Below are 19,661 nucleotides of genomic sequence, written 5' to 3'. Positions count from 1 at the left end.
ATCTCTAACGCCCCATGAATTCTTCTATTGCCCATCACTATCGCCCCATGACGTGTTCTATTGCTCATCACTATCGATTACTTATATTGCCCATCGACATCGCGTTCGCCCATCGCTACAGAGCTTGCCCACCACTAGTGAATATCAGAACAACAAAGAATGGAATTAGCTGCGGATCGGCAGATAGTGATTATACAAAACAATTCAGTTTGCAGCAACTGGTGCAGTGTGTAGTGTCATTTAAGCAGTTGTTGGACTGGCTGATCATCACATTATCGGGCAGGACGGGGCGCGGCAACACAAACAATGCCAGTGAAGGTGTGTGTCGGTGTGTGTGTGTGCGATCGAGTGGCGAGAGGGGCAGTGCAAGTGATTCATTCAGAAAATCATAAATAAATAACACAAACGGGCCGCAAAACAGCCGCAAAGCGAATAATGCTTGCCAAAGTGTGTCAATCGATGGAATTGAACCAACAACAACACTGATCGCCCCAATATCTGTTCAATATGTGTGAGAAATCTTAAAATCAGACTTGACAATCGCTACCCCCCTCCTCCCCTCCCACCTATCTCTTTTTGTTTTCTTTTTTCAAGTTTTTTGTGTTTTTTTCTTGTGTTTGTTGTTTTGTGAACAAAAAAAAAAAAAAAAAAATCCAACAAAAAACACGCATAATTGCATACGAAATTTGGTTGGCTGGCGGCGAAGAAAAAGCGAAAGGTAAAAGTTACTTTTTTGTATTTTATTTTATGGTTTTTATGACTTTGCACCACATATGGATTTTCTGCACCACACGAAACTCTTTCTTTTAAAATCAACCACCGGAGAGAAGCGGGCCAAAATGCTGGTCTAAGCGGGCGCCCCTATATTCCCCCATATTCCTGCCATTTTTCAAATAAATGCCTTCTAATCAATATATATTCCATGAGAGAGGTGCCATTATTCCACATATTTAGAATACTTTTTTTTACGGCAATGATAACACCGCAGAGATAAGACTGAGAATCTATAGTAATTTATAGTATTTAGTAATTAAAATATACTAAACATACTAATACTATAAAATTTATAGTAATTTATAATTTTTGTATATATTTTTAGTTTCAATCCATTTATTGTCTTTTAATTGCAAGAATTTAAAAAAAAAAAACTTTAAAAACAATTTGAGACATTTTTTCAAAGCCTTTAAGGCTAAGTTCTTTCAAAAATAATATTATTGCAACAGTTTTCCACTCAAAAAACACCACTTTTTGTGATTTTTCAAACATAATATTGAAAAAAAATATTATTCTTCATTTCTTTATAGTAATTTATAGTGATTTTTGATTGTTTTCCATTTATTTTTACTTCTAAGTCTTAATTTAATCCATTTACAAACATTTCCATTTCCATAATCCATTTAATATTTTTAAAAAATGTCAAAAATAATTTTGCAACAAGTTCTTCCATTGTTCCAAGCCTTTAAGGCCTGGCTCTCTTAAAAGTACTATTTTTTAAAGAATCTTCCATACAAAAAACAGCACTTTTTGCGACCTCAGGTGTAACTATTCCCCCATAACTGCTTATCGCTCCCATTTTTGCGAATCTGTGTGGGTATTGGCATTAGCCACTGGGCCCTAGCCACTATCCACTAGCCACTAGCCACTGGTGTTTGTCAAAAAGAGAGATCCCCTTCCAGTAGTGGCTGCTCTTTCCAGGCAACAGAACAGATCAGAACAGTCAGCCAGTCAGTCAGTCACCTGTTGACACAAAACTGCCACAATGCCTCCCTCCGGCTACCCCTTTTACTGACTTTTGGCACATTTCTGTTGCTCTTTCCATCGAATCAATGGCTCCTTAATTGTTTGGCAATTAAACCAATTATAAACTCATTAAGCTGGCCAGTTTTCCCTTTGACTTTCATGGACGGCTCTTGTCGATAAAATATCAATAGAATTTATTTTTCTTTTTTTTTGGGAAAATTATGGCAGAGTTTGTTCTATTTTTTAGTCTATAGTTTATATTTTAAATCCTAAACTTACTTTTTCCTTGAAATTTCATAAAGAAAAGCAACTAGTTTCATATTTTTGGCTTTGTTGAATACTTTTTTAATTGTAATTTGTATTTCTGGCTTAAAAATTGTTTAAAATATTTAATTTTAAAGCTCTTTTCTCAACAAAATATAACTTTTCTCAACACATTATCGATTATAGGCATTTTAAGCATGATCTCTGGCACATTTATCGATAAAATCGATAACCAAATGGCTTAGAATTCTAAAAACATGTCAGAAACTACAAAGTCTCCTCGAAATAAGCCTCCTAATTAATCCCCCTGGAAACTGTTACCCTCTTTCGGGTAATAAGCTGGTTAAACTCGATCTGTTTGTTTGTTTGTCTTCCCCGTTTATCGACCCATTACCCCCCGGCCAGGTGCCAGGTAATCGGGCGATTCTACGGGTCTACTACCCCCCATACCTCAAGTCCTATTTCCACTTCCATTTTTTTTGCTGTCTGCGCAGGCGCGGCGACTCGTACCTGTCTTGTCGAATACCTGGGAGTGTGTGAGTGTGTGCCGGCACACCTGTGTCCGTGTGTGACTTCTGTGTGTAAATCACAAATCACAATCGATGGCAACACACGATGGACAGACACACACACGACACAAAAAATGCCGTCAAACAACTTGGAAATCGAGCTGGGGCTTCTTCTGGCCCGGCTTCCCCCCTTTTTTTTTCAGACTTTTCTTATATAATTGGGGCCAGGGAAGCGTTAAGTCGAGTGCCAAGCTATCTGTTCCCATTTCCTGCACTCCACTCCACTTTTGCAGTCTGAATTGTGAGTTTCAGGAATAAGCAGAATGCGATTCAGCTTATTTTTGCGCTTATCGCTTTGGAAGCGTTGCAAACATAAATAAAAATAAAAATAAAAATAAAAACAAAGCTCAACTCTGGCCAGTGATTCATACTAGATTGTACGGGATGGACCCTGGAGGTGCAGATAGTGGCTCTTCTGGGAGGTCCACAAGGGGGTTTCAATGTTTATCCGAAGATTACAGTGTTTGGGAAATAGTTATAGAGGTTCTTGATCGGCTTTGGCCCTTTCTCAATATATTTTCTATATATTTTTATTATTTTTATATAAGATAATAATAGATAGGGGTCTTTTTTTGATATTTATCAGTAGTTCTCTTTGTTCTTGGGCCTTTTATTTTTCAAAGAATAATTTTCAAAAACAATTTTTCAAAAGACTTTGACAGATAATAATCTCTTTTCAATATTTAAACTAGTTTTTATCAAGTTTTCGACCTAGTTTCTGTTTTTTCTAAGAATATATTTTTGAAAAATAATATTTTTGAAAATAATGGCATTTAAAAATGTCTAAAAAATAATAGTTTCTACAGAATACTTCTTAATTTTATAAACAATGCTTAACCCTTTTATTCTTTATATTTTTTTTAAAGGAAAAATGTGCTTCAATTTAATTTATTCCAATATTTTTCAATCCATTCCGAGTATTTTTTAAGAGCATAGTTTGTTAAAAATTTATTCAGCTTAGAATTTATTCAGGTTTTTGTTTTGAAAAAGTTTAAATAAATACAGTAATATTTTAGAAAACATTTTTAAAAATTTATGAGCTGAATTTAAAGTGTAAACTTTCAATTTTAAATGAAACTTCTCAAAAAACTACTTTTTCCTTTTGAAACTTTTAAAAACCTACTTAAAAAACTAAGAACTCTCTTTCCTGAAACATTATTCCCTTTTATATTTTAAAAATTACAAATATTTCTCCTAGTTTCCAACTGCCTATCGGTAATTATCGATCAAATAAATCCCATCAAGCCTAGCCTGGCCCTAAAAAACTAACCCCTGGTGTGGTAAGTTGGACACTTGCATTGCTCTTGGTCGGCGGAAAATGTGCTGTTGGCAGAAATTTGAAAAAAAAATTAACAAAAAATGAATAAAGAATAAAAAATAAAAATAACAAAGCAACAAAGATGGAAAAAAGACAAATACGAAGCACTCGGCTTGTGATTCATTCGGACGAGGAGAGCGATCCAATTGCAGATGCCCGCGAGAGTGTCTCATATTCATGGTTGTGTTTGCATTTTTCATTTTTTATTTTTGTCATTTTTTTAGAAACATTTTCCAGCCAGAGTCAGTGGCGACAAGAGTGTGTGGTTTGGCGGAAGTGGGCGCCATTAGAGGCTCTAATGGGCAGTTTGGGCGAAACTGGAGCGCAGTTTCAGTGACAAGTGAAGCGAGGCATTGAAGTGGGAGAGGATGATCCGGATTGGGATGATCTGCAGCCATTTCCCACAGTGTAGTAGGCCGAAGAGTCACCAAAAAATTCATTCAAATTCAAATCAATTCATAAAAATATTCCCAATAATTGGAGGAAGTGATAAGAGAGCAGTACTTTTACTTTATTCCAAAAATCAATCAGTCTTAGGGCCTTGGGGGTATAGATCCCTATCTGTCTTGTACTTCCAGCCCTTGTAAGTCCTATTTCCCATTCATGATCTATTGTGGCAGTGGGCAGTGGGCAGTGGGCACCTCATCGCCCAGAGACCTCAGCAATTATCATTCGCGGTGCGGATCATCGTCATTGTTATCGCCCGCCGGCACTCGCTCTCCGGCCACTAAAAATACAAGCGATATCTGCCGAGCACATATATATTATATATATCACTACTATATAGTGTGTATATGGCTACAGTGCCAGGGGAAAGTGTATGGCCAGATCCCAGCCAGGAAATAGGTGACTGGATGGGCCAGTGGGGAGCGTGAAAATTTGATATTCGATTGCACGCCAGAGGGAATTAATCATCGGAACAGAAGAGTACTAGTAGTAGTAGTGGCTCACCACATATGTATATTTCCCGGGAAGCAGAGCGCTCTGACTCATCCCAAGTTCATCCAACTTGTCCAGAGACCAGAAACAGCCACCCCACAATCCCCACACAATGGCTCCTCGCTCGATTCGCTTAAACGTTTATAAACAAATTCATTGAGATTGGAACTGGGACTGGGACTGGGGATGGCTCTGGCTCTGACTCCCCTTAGGAGGCACTTCCCGCGGGATGGAAGTTCAGAAGAGTTCAGGGAACTGGCGAGCAATGGGAGGCCTGGAGAGGCAGAGAACTACATAGATCCTCCGCCAAATTAATGGCATTTCAAAAGCCATTATACAGCAAGATATCACAAGATTGGAGTCAGAACTGAGAGCTCTAGAGCTTCGTCTAAAATAATAATCTTAAAAAGTAAAAAAAATAGGAATTCCCGCCAGGCCTGGCTGTCTTGGAAAGCGGAAAGTGAAAGCCTCGATTGGAGATCGAAGATGGATGCCCCAAAGAAATGTCCACACGTGTCTTTAATTTCCATACTTTTTATTTGTTTTTTGTTTTTATTTTTATTTTTAATATCTAGAGATTAGCAGTCCCTTGGCTCTTAACTCTAATGCCAGACTCTCCTCCGGCTAATTTCCACTTAAAAATGCACTTCCACTTAAACTAAAGCCATAAGTAGCACAATTTAAATCTAAATAAATTATGGGATGATTGCCGGCGAGCTAATTGGCGAACTCCAGTCGCCTGCGGGCCAGCAGCAATCGGATGCGCCGCCGCTGCTCCAGCTCCTGCAGCTGCTGCTGGACGAGAATGCGATGAAGGAGCTCCACTTTGGCGTACTCCTGAGCCCGCTTCTCCAGCCGTTGGTTCTGCTCCTCCGCAAAGGACTCGATAGCCTGGGAGCGGGGACTGAGAGCGGCCTCCTCCTTGGAGGGACTGACTTCCTGGGGCCTCTCCTCGTTCCAGTAGAGAGCCATCTGGAAGAGCTGCAGGAGCAGCTGCACCAGCTGGCTCCAGATTTTCGTCAGATTCTGCGACATGTTTGCGGTTGGAGGTGCTCTTTGAGAGTGCGAGGCAGGTCCTGGGAGGAGGGACTTTTATGCAGCCAGGGTTACCACTCCAGCCTACCTGGGGTAACCCTAAAAAATACCCTTCTAGGTAGAGAGTCCAGTACCTGACCCCTTTCTGGCCCTAAATTAGGGGTTTCTCGAGGCCTGCTGGGCATGACTTTTAAACCCTAAAGTCCAGTGATCTTGGGGATCCTATTTTACGACTCTGGGATAAACCTGGAAACCCTGGAAGTCCAACAAGTAGAAACAAGATTCTAGAAACCTCATTTTGAAACTGATTTATTCCGAAAAGGTGGACCATCAAGACCAATTAGATACTATAGAGCTGGTGGCGCAGCCTCCTTGGACGGCAGGTCCTTGGCATCCTTCTCCTCTGGCCCCTCCTGGTACATCTCCTCGTAGGCCCGTCGCAGGATCTTGGCGGCCCGGCGGGCGAAGGACGAGCGAGAGATGACCTGCATGTTGAGGAAGAAGCCCCCGGACATATGCCGTCCGACCATGGAACCGGACCGCTCCGCACCCCGGTAGTCGAGGTCCGTCTCCACTCCCGTGAAGAACATGAGCCAGGGATCCTTCCGGACCAGGTCCTTGCATTTTAAGACATTGAAGCCATTGGCAGTGGAGTCCTCCATCTCCTCCTGCTCCTCTCCAGGCTCTGCGCTAGCGACGTCCATGTCCAGTACCTCCTCCGGCAATCCCAGCCAGTTGAGACGCGCCCCTGCGTCCTGGAGACTGGGCTGGGCGGCGTAGAGTTTCTCCATGGAGGGGATCTCCTCCGAGGGCTTCAGGGGCACATAGCAGGGCGACTTGTCCGTCCGGAGGTGCACCTGGGTGATGGTCACGTTTTCGAAGTACTCGATGGCCTCCTTCAGCTCTTTCTTGGCGTCCATCCTGTTCGGCAGTTGTTCCTCAAACTTGACACTTGAATTTTTCAACTAATTCCTAAAATTTTAACAAACTCTATAAAATTGCAAAATTTATATTTAATTTTAAACTTCTAGCTGCGCTCTCCGGCTTGAGACTGAGGTGGAAGTTGGGGGCTTCGGTCCAGGTTCGATATTCGAATTTCGGTTCGATCTCAAGGCTCTCTAGATGGGGTTTTTTTTCTTAAAAGCTAGTAAGTACAATGGGCCTGATATAGACTGGACAGTGGGTCATGTTTGTAATTATATTGGATAAAAAATGATTATTTTTTAAGAAAGAGTTCGTAACAGTTTTGAGAATCATAAGTTATATGAGAATTTTACATCTTTTAATTTTATAATATTTTGTAACCCTTTTGTATAATTTTTAATTAATATTTTCTTTTAATTTCCAGATCCTGCCATGGAGCAGGCTCGTCCCGTTCCCGCTCCACGTCGACTCTACCCGGAACTGCGGCCCGGCAACTACGAGAACATCGAGCTACGGCCCCCCAGCACCACCATCACCACCACCAACAACATTGGCGGCAACACCACCACCACCCACAACAACAACAACCTCAAGAAACTGAACATCGATGCGGAGAACCTCCATGGCAACTGCACGGAGAAGAAGCTTCAGGCCGGCGGACACAGCAAGCTGATCCTGCAGGAGAGCAACGTGGACCTGCAGCAGCCGATCTACGGGCCGGATGCCAACGAGAATGTCCTGGAGCCGGAGTACGCCGTGCCCCGCCCAGCGCCACGTCAGAGACTGCCTCCGGAACCGGAAGTGGAGGAGGCGGTGCCACTGAGGGCTGTGCGGGCGGCGCCCCAAGTCCCACCCAAGCCGCTAAACATTCCGGCGGAGCAGCGGTTCTCCGTCTGCAGTGAGATGTCCACCACCAGTGCCGCCACCCAGGGAGGCGGCGCTGGGAGGGCGGGCGAGGAGCGGCAGGATCGGGAGGACTCGCGGTACGCGTCGAACGCCTCGCTGGACTGCAGCGAGAGCTCCCAGAGCGGCAAGTTCAAGTCGCAGTCACCCGGGTACGTAGAGACGCCATCGCCATTGCCATTGCCATTGCCGGATGATCCGCCGGATGATCCGCAGACTGCCCAGCCGGCGGATGCGGATGGGGATGAGGATGAGGATCCTCCGGATACCGGCAGCCAGTCGTCGTCCGAAAAGTCCGCCAGCCGGGAGGGCCAAGAATCCCAAGAAGATGATGAAGAGGAGGATGACAAGTAAACCCCAAAAATATTCCACCTTTGACCTTTCCACTCCCCCTCCACCCCTCTGGGTTATTGCACTTTGTTTCCCCACACTTCCCCCCTATCTTAATTTTTTTATTGGCATTTTTTAGGGCCTGTTTTTAAATGGAAATTAATGGCCTAAGGTTTTTTGCAAGATTTTTAATACTAGAAATATTTTAAATATTTTTTTTAAGTAGAAACTAACTCTTAAATACTTTTCTCTTCGCTACTAATCTTTAAAAAATAATATCCATGGTTGCGGTGAAGGTCAAGAGGTCATCTCCCCAAGAACCTCTTTAAAAAATAATATTTTTTAAGTCAAATATTTGAGAGAAAAGCAAACATCGTAAAATAATCATTTTCTGGTAGTAATTTTTCTTATTTAACTGCCAAATATTTCGACTAGAATATTATCTTTATAGGCGATAATATCTTATCGGAAGATAATCTTTAGAGTTTCAGGCTTTTGTTGAATATCTAGATAGCACTTTTTGGGGAAACAAATGAGGGCCAAGTAGTCCTCCTGTTTTCTTCTATTTTTAATTTATTTTTTCTTTATTATTGTACTTCCCAGCGGAAGATCCTTCGATTCAATTCCATTTAAGATCCATAAATCACCTGGCAGCAGCAGCTGTCGGTTTAGTTCCTGGGGCAACTTTATAAATAGAGCCAGACCTGGAGGCTGTTCAAGATCAGTGGCAAGGAGCTGGGATAAAAATAGGAAGCAGGAGGGCAGAAGACTGCTTCCGAAGACCGCTCTTCACACTCTTAATGGGAGTTTAAATGGTTGAGGTTTCTTTGGTTTTGGAAATAATTCTTTTGAAATATTCTATTTAGAGCAAGGTTATGGTTATAGATTGAAAACTACTACTCTTTAAATGCTTTTTTGTACACTTTTTGGCTTTTGAAACACTCTGTAGTCTAACCCTTTCCAGGACTTGGCTTTTTGGACTTTTCTACTAACACTAAACTACAAGAGTTGGTTACTTTTTACTAAAAATTAAGAATTAAAAATAAAGGAAACTAATTCTGATCCGTTTTAGGAACCTCCTGCGAACACTGGGCACCACTTCCAAGCTACTGGGCGAGGCCATCGGCGAGCGGATCACCTTCAAGGCCAAGGGAGCCAAGAAGCGGCTGGACAAGAACTTCAAGAGCTCCACGGAGGCGATCAGCAATCTCAGCGCCGATGCCAGCCGGAGTCTGAAGCACGCCGGCAAGCGCTTCGGCTCCAACTTCAGCCTGGGCAGGACCAAGAACAAGGCAGGATCGCCCGAGGGCGGGCCAGCCGGCGGCGAGGACGAGCTGGACAGGCGGCAGACCATCGCCAACACGGAGGTGTTCAGCACGATCCAGTTCTCCAGTCCCCTGAACCGGAACGGAGCCATGCCGGATCTGCGAGAGCGGGCGAAGGCCAAGGATCAGGATGGCGAGCCGGAGGAGTGCTACGAAGTGCCCAAGTCGCAGCAGGGCAAGCCGCCCAGCTACGACGAGGCGCTGCGGGCGCGTCCGTCGCCCAGTGCCTCGCCACTGGCCAGGAATCTCGCCCAGGAAGCGGCCCAGCGGGTCCAGCTGCGCGGCCATCATCCGCGGCAGCAGGCGCCGGCGAACACCAGCTCCTCCTCCTCGTCGGGGAACGGAGACGAGTCACCCAGATTGCCGATGCCCGCTTTCCCGCCACCCCGCCTCTCCCAGCAGTCGGAGCAGTTCCGATTGGAGGCGGCAGCCATGCAGCCGCCGGTGCGACAGAAGCGGCGGAAGAACTACGAGCACATCGAGCTGCGGCGTCCTCCGGTGGACTCCGCCGAGCTGGAGCAACTGAATCGCGCCGCAGAGCTGGCCGAGCGAGAGGAGTCCCTGCTGTTATCCGCCAAAAACTTAGAGGCCGAGGCCAACACCCCCAAGCCGGACAGGAGCGACTCGTGGCAGTTCTACGGCGAGGAGGAGGACCAGGACTCGGATGAGTCCTCGCCAGAACCGGTCTACGCCAATCAGGAGGCCACCTACGGCAAGCTCTTCGAAATGGCCACCGCCGGCAGCAGTCGCAGCAACCTCCTGACCCCCAACCAGGCCACCGACCAGCTGGCCTGCATCAGCGAGGACTCGGAGCTTGGCAGCGAGTCCTTGGAGGGAGCCGTGGGCGGAGCACCCCTGCCCCAGGACCTCATACTCGAGTTCGATCCCCTGCACAGCAAATCCTCCACTCTGTCGCGCTCCAACAAGAGCAACGAGCTCCTGCTGCTGGAGCATCTGCTGGAGGAGGACACCTACGGAACCATCAAAAGGGAACAGGACGACGTCAGCATGTGCACTTCCGAGGAGGAGGCCACCGCCTGCAAGAGTCCTCCGAGCCCGCAGCCGAAACAGCCGCAGATTGTCCACCAGAATGCCCATCTGTTGAGCGATAGCATGGAGAACATGCTGGACTCCGATCAGGAGAGGCAACGCGACGAGGAGAGGGTCAAGCCGTATCTGAGCAAAGTGCCGGAGCCCGCCAGCAAGGGAAGCGCAATCGTCGACCTGGCCAGCTCGTCCAGAAACCGCACCAATTGGTTTGTGGCCGAGAACACCGCCACCGCCAGCTCCCCCAGTTCCAGCCCCGCCACTACCGGCAAGGCACCGAGCAACATTGAGGGCGATAGTCCGCCCACTTATCTGGAAGCCATTGGAGGCAACTCCAAGGAGGCCAGCAAAGATCCAGAGAACCGGAATACGATTGGTTCGCGGTTCAGGCAAACCATAAACGCCTTTTCGAATGTCAAGCTAAAGATGGACGCCATGAAGCGGAAGGCCAGCTTCCGGAACCAGCGGCAGTCCGATCTGAAGGTGGCCCTCCAGATGGTACCACGGCCCAGCTTGTCGCCGCTCCTGGTGCGCTACGAGGGTCCATTGGTGCGCTTTCCCACCGGCGTCGTGGAGGACATTCTCAAGGAGATGCAAAACCGCAAGGCGATACTCCGGGATCGGCAGTTCCAAACGTTCCTCGACCAGGAGATGAAAACGCCCAGGGAGATGATACCCCTGGAATCTATCACGACGTTGCAGTGCGTCAGCAATAGCCGGGTCACTGATACGGCCACCCATTTCTATTGTTTCGAAATCACCACATCGCAGCCCAAAAACGGCAATGGAGCCGGCGATGTAATGTCCTCGAATCCGAACCTTCTGATGACCAGCAACTCGTCCGGCAATGTCAAGCAGCAGAGAGTATCCCACCTATATGGTGTGGGCAAAGAGTCCGAACGGGGCGTTTGGATGCAGAAGATCCTGGAAAGCCTCACCAACAGCCTGCCGGTGAAGTACACCTGCCATTATTATCGCGCCGGTTGGTGTTACCTCAAGGTAAGTGTTCCCACATTTTAAATCAACATAAACGCTGATATTTCTTAATCTTTATTAGAATTCCATCACCTCTGAGTGGAGCGGCACCTGGTTGGTACTTCGCAAGAGCCAGCGTCGTCTGATCTTCGTCAGTGAGTCCAATGGAAACGTTGAAAAAATGGATCTACGCAAAGCCCGCTGCATAGGTAAGAAATCAGGGCATAGAAGTTTAAGCACTCATTGTAACATGTCGCATTTGTATCATTTAAATCGAAATTCATGGCGGGCGGTTGCCCATCCCATCACATTTTCCAACACTAACCTCAATGTATCGATATTTTTATCGATAGTTATATTGCTTTTGCGCGGTAACAGCACACCAAACTTCGCTTTACAGCTCGTGCGTTTAACAGCACACAATGTTGCGTTTACAGCACGCAAAATTGCCTATTACAGCGCACAGAATTACCATTAAAACGTGGCTTTTGCCAACCCGCCAAAATTTAAATTTCATGAAGATGTTTTTATGCATATCTTTGTTAATTCTTAACTGATTTGGAAACAGCATGCCATTTCGGAATCAGCGTTCCAATGCCCGTCGAACTGCATCATTAGTTTTTCGAAATCGAACAACTCATTTTCGACCCGATTTTTGAAAAAATGGAAAGGGGTTACATCATGTTTTTTCTCGATTTTCGCGAAAAATTTTTTTGTTCGATTTCGAAAAACTTTAGATGCAGTTCGACTAATATCAAGACCCTGATTCCAAAAAGGTACGCCTCTGCCATATCGGTTGAGAAATGGCTGAGATATGGGATATTGAATCTCCATTTCTGGCCCGATCGCTTTTGGAAATTATTTTCTGATATTATTAAAATAAAATGTATATTCTCTTTGCAGTCCTAAAGGAAAGCGACGAGTCCATCGACAATTTGCACGTGGAAAGCGGACCTATGCTAATGATCGACTGTCCGCCGTTCTCCGTCTATATGATCATGAGCTCCGCTCGAGAGACCAAGATCTGGCGTCACATCATCCGCGAGGTGGCCCACAACAATGGCTTCTCTCTGGGAGATCAACAGCTGACCCGCTACGATGTGCCCGTAATCGTGGATAAATGTATCAACTTTGTTTACATCCATGGCTCCATGTCTGAGGGTATATACCGTAAGTCCGGGTCGGAGAACTCCATGCACAAGCTTATGAGCGCCTTCCGAGCGGATGCCTTCAATGTGGAGATAACCAGGAACGAGTACAACGAACACGATGTGGCCAATGTGCTGAAGCGATTTATGCGCGATCTGCCAGAACGTTTGCTCGGCAAGCTAACTGATAGTTTTGTATTTGTCACTGAGCTGGCCGTGGCCACAGAAAAGATTCCCATTTACCGGGAATTATTGGCCAGACTTTCGGCCATCGAAAGGGAAACACTGCGACGGATTGTCAACCATTTGGTGTTCATCAGTTCCCAGCAGTCCAAAAACAAGATGAGTGTCCAGAACCTGACCATGATCTGGGGTCCCACGTTGTTGGCCAAAAAGGTGAGCTAATTTTCGGTTTCCTAATCATTTATCCTTCACTAATTAATTATTTTTTTGTATATTTACAGAGCGACGAATTGATTTATTCGCAAAAGGAGGCGGACGTCCTGAGCGATCTTATACTGCTCTACAAGAATCTATTCCCCTGCAGCGCCGAAGAAATGGTGAGTAAAATAGCTCAAAAAGGATCCTTTAATTAATCTTCTTTTTTAATTTCTAGAAACGCGAACAGGCCATGCTGGCATGCCTGCAAAAGTACTACGCCGCCGCCGAGACACTCAAGGATGCAGTGAAGCAGTCGGGTGACATTAAAATCTGGATCAGCCTCAATCCCAACCCGGATAATACCACCGAAGTATTACTTATAATTTCCTGCTTAATTTTTATATTAATCCTTTGATTATTTAGGAAAAAACCCAGGTAAATGCCACCATTTCGCCCACCAAAACTGCCTACGAGCTGTGCCGTGAATATTCCGCAAAAATGAAATTGCCGACCCACCAGCTGACCCTTTACGAAGTGATTCTCAACGACAGCCTGGAACGCCCCCTGCATCACGACACCAAAGTGTTCGACGTGATCCTGAATTGGTCCTATTGGCCGGAGGAAGATCGCAAGCACAACTATCTGGTGGTGCGTCCGGTGGAGATGTTGCGTGAAATCCAACGTGCCGTTAAGAATCTGGCCACCGTGACACCTGGCAAGGAATTGCGTTTCGCCGACTCCAGGACGAAGACTTTCAAGAACCTGCAATGCGAACTGAGGGATGGCAAGATTGTGGTCTCGAAGAAGGATAAGAACGACAAGACCACCATTGTGAGGGAGATCTTTCTGCAGAGCAGCACGGCGTACCTGGGATGCGAGCGGAAGAGAGACTTCCCCTGGAGCTGGGCCATAACTTTTGTGGAGCGTACGCAGGCGCAGATAATGAGGTGGGTACATACAAATCCTGTGTAATATTTAAACACTAAATCAACTCTTTCTATTGAAGATCGCGCGACGCACCCTTTATCGGCCATGTCCTGGCTGGCAGCGAGTGGGTGGATCGGACCATCTGGTACTCCAGCATCTGGTACTGCCTCTACGGGGACAACATCCTGCCACCAGCCGAAATCATCATCAAATAGGAACGCAATTCTTAAGCTTTCGTGTAGATATCCCAGAATTTATATGCAATAATTAGTTATATTCATTATGTTTTTATGCAATTCGCCAATTAGCTTAAACATGTTTTTTTTTGCCGCATATTTTGTACATAAATGACATTTATTCATTTGATAATCCAAATTGTAAATATTTAAGTCTACTTTTACGCCATTTGTCTTCAATCTAGCTAGTTAGCTGATTTTTATTTAGACAAGGCCGCCTTGCATCAAATTAGAGTAAAGTTAAATTTTTTGTAATACCTTTAATGTAATTCTTAATCGCGATTATTGGGTTTGCATTTATGTACGTTCATATGTGTATTTTGTAGTTTAAGCCATTTTATTCAATTCTTATACACTCCAGAATTAAGAATATGTAATGGTGATAAATAAAATGTATTCAACATTATTCGGCCATTTCTGGAATCGGTTAAGAAATGGCCGAGATATGAGCATTTGAAAAACGTGTACTTTCTATAGCTCATATCTCGGCCATTCCTGGCCCGATCTGGCAACGCTATGCATTTTTGGAATCAGGACTCGAATGTCCTTCGAACTGCATCTTTAGTTTTTCGAAATCGAACAACTCATTTTCGACCCGATTTTTGAAAAAATGGAAAGGGGTTACATCACGTTTTTTCTCGATTTTCGCGAAAAATTTTTTTGTCCGATTTCGGCGATCTTTGGATGCATTCCGACTAATTCTGGGGCGCTGATTCCGAAAATGTAGGGCATTGCCAGATCGGATGAGAAATGGCCGAGATATGAGCATTTGAAAAACGTGTACTTTCTCTAGCTCATATCTCGGCCGTTTCGCAACCGATCTGGCAACGCTGTGCATTTTTGGAATCAGCGTTCCAATGTCCTTCGAACTGCATCTTTAGTTTTTTGAAATCGAACAACTCATTTTCGACCCGATTTTTGAAAAAATGGAAAGGGGTTACATCACGTTTTTTCTCGATTTTCGCGTAAAATTTTTTTGTCCGATTTCGGCGATCTTTGGGTGCATTTCGACAAATTTTGGGGCGCTGATTCCGAAAATGTAGGGCATTGCCAGATCGGAGGAGAAATGACCGAGATATGGGCATTTGAAAAACGTGTACTTCCTATAGCTCATATCTCGGCCATTCCTGGCCCGATCTGGCAACGCTATGCATTTTTGGAATCAGGACTCGAATGTCCTTCGAACTGCATCTTTAGTTTTTCGAAATCGAACAACTCATTTTCGACCCGATTTTTGAAAAAATGGAAAGGGGTTACATCACGTTTTTTCTCGATTTTCGCGAAAAATTTTTTTGTCCGATTTCGGCGATCTTTGGATGCATTCCGACTAATTCTGGGGCGCTGATTCCGAAAATGTAGGGCATTGCCAGATCGGATGAGAAATGGCCGAGATATGAGCATTTGAAAAACGTGTACTTTCTCTAGCTCATATCTCGGCCGTTTCGCAACCGATCTGGCAACGCTGTGCATTTTTGGAATCAGCGTTCCAATGTCCTTCGAACTGCATCTTTAGTTTTTTGAAATCGAACAACTCATTTTCGACCCGATTTTTGAAAAAATGGAAAGGGGTTACATCACGTTTTTTCTCGATTTTCGCGTAAAATTTTTTTGTCCGATTTCGGCGATCTTTGGGTGCATTTCGACAAATTTTGGGGCGCTGATTCCGAAAATGTAGGGCATTGCCAGATCGGAGGAGAAATGACCGAGATATGGGCATTTGAAAAACGTGTACTTTCTCTAGCTCATATCTCGGCCGTTTCGCAACCGATCTGGCAACGCTGTGCATTTTTTGAATCAGGACTCGAATGTCCTTCGAACTGCATCTTTAGTTTTTCGAAATCGAACAACTCATTTTCGACCCGATTTTTGAAAAAATGGAAAGGGGTTACATCACGTTTTTTCTCGATTTTCGCGTAAAATTTTTTTGTCCCATTTCGGCGATCTTTGGGTGCATTTCGACTAATTTTGGGGCGCTGATTCCGAAAATGTAGGGCATTGCCAGATCGGGCTACAAATGGCTGAGATATAAGCTCTAGAAGCTCCATTTCTGCAAAGTGGTGCAATACCTAGATTACCAAGAAATTACATAGACGTTTGTGTTTTTATTATTTATATTTAGATATAGATATTTTATGTTTTGATGTTTTATTATAATAGATGTTCAAATTTTTATTTTCTTTGCAGTCCTCAACGAAAACGACGACTCCATCGACGATTTGCAGGTGGAAACCGGACCTATGCTGATGGTAGACTGATGAATGACGGACTGGATGATTATGAGCTGCGCCTGAGGGATCAAGATCAGCTTCTTCGTCACAGGATCATCGCCCACAACCCAAGGAGGATCTTCAGTTACGTGTCGTCGGAACCTGTGCCCGCCCATTGGAATTAGGCGAAAGTGGCGAATCAGCATCTCCAGAATGTTAACCATATATTTCTAAGCATCTGTATGGATTAGATATAGTAGATATTGTTTAGTTATAATCTAGTATAGTCTATCAGCCTGTATGATATTTAATAAATTGAATAAAAAGTTGAAAAACGGTGTATTTTTTATTAAAGGGGGGTACCAAATAACTCAAATTTTTCCAAATTTAACCATTTTCATGAATTTTCACAAGTTTTTCCGCATTTTTCCCATTTTCCTAGAATTTTCTAAAATTTTCTGTATTTTTTTTAAATTTTTTAAATATTCCAGAGTTTTTTCAATTTTTTTAGAGCTTTTCCTGAATTTTCCTGATTTTTCCTGAATTTTCAATAATTTTTTATTTTCCGAATGACTTGCACTTTTTTAGGAGCCTTCGAAAAAAGTCCATTGTGGCCACGTGTACCAGGCCTGGAGTACCAGGCGAACAGGAACGACTAGTAAGTGGACGAATTTTTAAATGTTTATTAGCCAAGACACAAACCATCTCATCTAGGACACAAACCTATGTCGAAGATCCTGGCCTATTTAGCCAAGACACCACCCAGTTGTGACGTCACGCATCGAAGCTCAAGCTGTGACGTCACGGCCTTAAGTGGCCGAAAATTTCTTAAGTTTTGGCCGCTACCAGGCTCGAAGTACTAGGCGAACAGAAACGTCTAGTAGGTGGATTCGATTTTTTGAAACAGTTTTTTGTGAATATCTCGGCCATTTCGCATCCAAGCCAGGATTGCGATAGGTCATAAAATGCGCAAAAAAAAGGAGCATCGACTGGCAAACAGGACCATTTAAAATGTCAAAGGGAACACCAAAGGGAAATTAAATTACCGGGACACGTCAGTTTTTATAATTTGGAATGTGAATATCTCGGCAGTTTCAAGGCCGATCTGAAAATGGAGTACACTTTTGGAACCAGGACCTTCATATCCTTTGATCTGCATCAAAGGATTTCGGAAATCGAACAGCTTAGGGCTGAGCGGCAGCTGTATTTTCGGATTGGAAATTCATCAGAATGTGTGACGTGGCCTACGATTTCGGAGGAATCCTGTGATGCAGTCCAAAGGATATTGATGTCCTGATCCAGGATCAGTACTTCGTTTCCAGATCGGTTGAGAAATGGCCGAGATATAAACACTTGAAATTAAATGTTTATTCTTTTTGGCCAAATTTGTTTACCACTCGGTGTTAACTTGGCCAACACCAGATCTTCTTAGTCTCATAGATGGGCCGTATTTTTGCGCATTTTTTGAGCTATCACGATCCTGGCTTAGACGCAAGATGGCCGAGATATTCACAAAAAACATTTTCAAAAAATCGAATCCACCTACTAGTCGTTTCTGTTCGCCTAGTACTTCGAGCCTGGTAGCGGCCGAAAATTGAAAATTTTTCAGCCAATTTAGGCCGTGACGTCACTCTGATCGTGACGTCACCACTGGATGGTGTCCTGGCTACAACGGGGCGTGTCTAGGATACAGGTTTGTGTCCTAGATGTCCTGGTTAATGTATTGAATTTTTTCGATCCGTTATATTTAAATTCAAATTTGAAAAAAAAAGTTTCCCGCCCGCGCCTGTGGATCCGTTATATTTAAAATTTAAATTCAAAAATATTTGCCCGCCCCCGCGAACTTTGAAAACTCAGACACAAACCTGTATCCAAGACACGACCCAGTGTAGCCAAGACACCACTTAGTGATGACGTCACATATCCAAGCCCTATCCGTGACGTCACGGCTTAAAGTGGCTGAAAAATTGTTAATTTTCGGCCGCTACCAGGCTCGAAGTACTAGGCGAACAGAAACGACTAGTAGGTGGATTCGATTTTCTGAAACAGTTTTTTGTGAATATCTCGGCCATCTTGCGTCTAAGCCAGGATCGTGATAGCTCAAAAAATGCGCAAAAATACGGCCCTCCTACCTGGCTAACAAGATCTGGTCTTGGCCAAGTTAACACCGAGTGGTAAACAAATTTGGCTAAAAAGAATATTTTTATATTTTCAATTGTTTATATCTCGGCCATTTCTCAACCGATCTGGAAGCGAAGTACTGATCCTGGATCAGGACATCAATATCCTTCGGACTGCATCACAGGATTCCCCTGAAATCGTAGGCCACGTCACACATTCTGATGAATTTCCAATCCGAAAATACAGCTGCCGCCTAGCACTAAGCTGTTCGATTTCCGAAATCCTTTGATGCAGATCGAAGGATATGAAGGTCCTGGTTCCAAAAGTGTACTCCATTTTCAGATCGGCCTTGAAACTGCCGAGATATTCACATTCCAAATTATAAAAACTGACGTGTCCCGGTAATTTAATTTCCCTTTGGTGTTCCCTTTGACATTTTAAATGGTCCTGTTTGCCAGTCGATGCGCCTTTTTTTTGCGCATTTTATGACCCATCGCAATCCTGGCTTGGATGCGAAATGGCCGAGATATTCACAAAAAACTGTTTCAAAAAATCGAATCCACCTACTAGACGTTTCTGTTCGCCTAGTACTTCGAGCCTGGTAGCGGCCAAAACTTAAGAAATTTTCGGCCACTTAAGGCCGTGACGTCACAGCTGGAGCTTCGATGCGTGACGTCACAACTGGGTGGTGTCTTGGCTAAATCGGCCAGGATCTTCGACATAGGTTTGTGTCTTGGATGAGATGGTTTGTGTCTTGGCTAATAAAAATTTAAAAAAATTCGTCCACCTACTAGGCGTTCCTGTTCGCCTGGTACTCCAGGCCTGGTACACGTGGCCACAATCTACTTTTTTCGAAGGCTCCAAAAAAAGTGCAAGTCATTCGGAAAATAAAAAAATTATTGAAAATTCAGGAAAAATCAGGAAAATTCAGGAAAAATTGTAAAAATTCGGAAAATTCTCAAAAAAATTGAAAAAAATTCGGAAAAAATCGGAAAAAAATCAGAAAAACTCGGAAAAAATTGGAAAATTTCGGAAAACTTCCGTTTTCCCCGGCGTTCCCCTACGCCCTGTACCCCCAGCCCCCGTTCCACCGTCCCCGTTCCCCCGCCCAATAAAACACAGGTTTTTTTTTTTGATATCACTAAAATGTTTGCAAACTTTGCATTTTATTTTTTGGGTTTTCTTTTCCATTTTTTTGTTTGCTGTTTTGCGTGTCCTGTTCGAGCTTTTGCATTTCAACTCACATACATAGTCGGTTCGATTGGTTGTTGT

The 19,661-nt window shown here is 44.1% G+C and overlaps 2 protein-coding genes across 3 annotated transcripts; one reads left to right on the top strand and one right to left on the bottom strand.

Annotated features, from left to right (window-relative positions):
- The first annotated feature begins 2 nt into the window (after window positions 1-2).
- Window positions 3-16,606, top strand: LOC6504429. 2 transcript variants are annotated; one of them, XM_001966962.4, is made up of 10 exons: window positions 3-718; window positions 7,214-8,042; window positions 9,095-11,393; window positions 11,452-11,578; window positions 12,273-12,913; window positions 12,982-13,077; window positions 13,134-13,268; window positions 13,322-13,845; window positions 13,905-14,063; window positions 16,246-16,606. In XM_001966962.4, the coding sequence occupies exons 2-9, from the start codon at window positions 7,222-7,224 to the stop codon at window positions 14,038-14,040; spliced, it is 4,779 nt and encodes a 1,592-aa protein (XP_001966998.1). In that variant the 5' UTR covers window positions 3-718; window positions 7,214-7,221; the 3' UTR covers window positions 14,041-14,063; window positions 16,246-16,606. The 2 variants fall into 2 exon arrangements, with proteins under 2 accessions (XP_001966998.1, XP_014759466.1); XM_014903980.3 differs by lacking the exon at window positions 16,246-16,606 and having other exon boundaries at window positions 6-718; window positions 7,214-7,844; window positions 13,905-14,467.
- LOC6504489 lies at window positions 5,349-5,952 on the bottom strand. Its single transcript, XM_001966964.4, has one exon. It carries the CDS (start codon window positions 5,863-5,865, stop codon window positions 5,548-5,550), a length of 318 nt encoding a protein of 105 aa, XP_001967000.1. The 5' UTR covers window positions 5,866-5,952; the 3' UTR covers window positions 5,349-5,547.
- Window positions 16,607-19,661: the final 3,055 nt, after the last annotated feature.

Source organism: Drosophila ananassae, chromosome XR (genome assembly GCF_017639315.1).
Source record: "Drosophila ananassae strain 14024-0371.13 chromosome XR, ASM1763931v2, whole genome shotgun sequence".
Lineage (NCBI taxonomy): Eukaryota > Metazoa > Arthropoda > Insecta > Diptera > Drosophilidae > Drosophila > Drosophila ananassae.
This window is presented reverse-complemented; position numbering and strand designations above follow the sequence as displayed.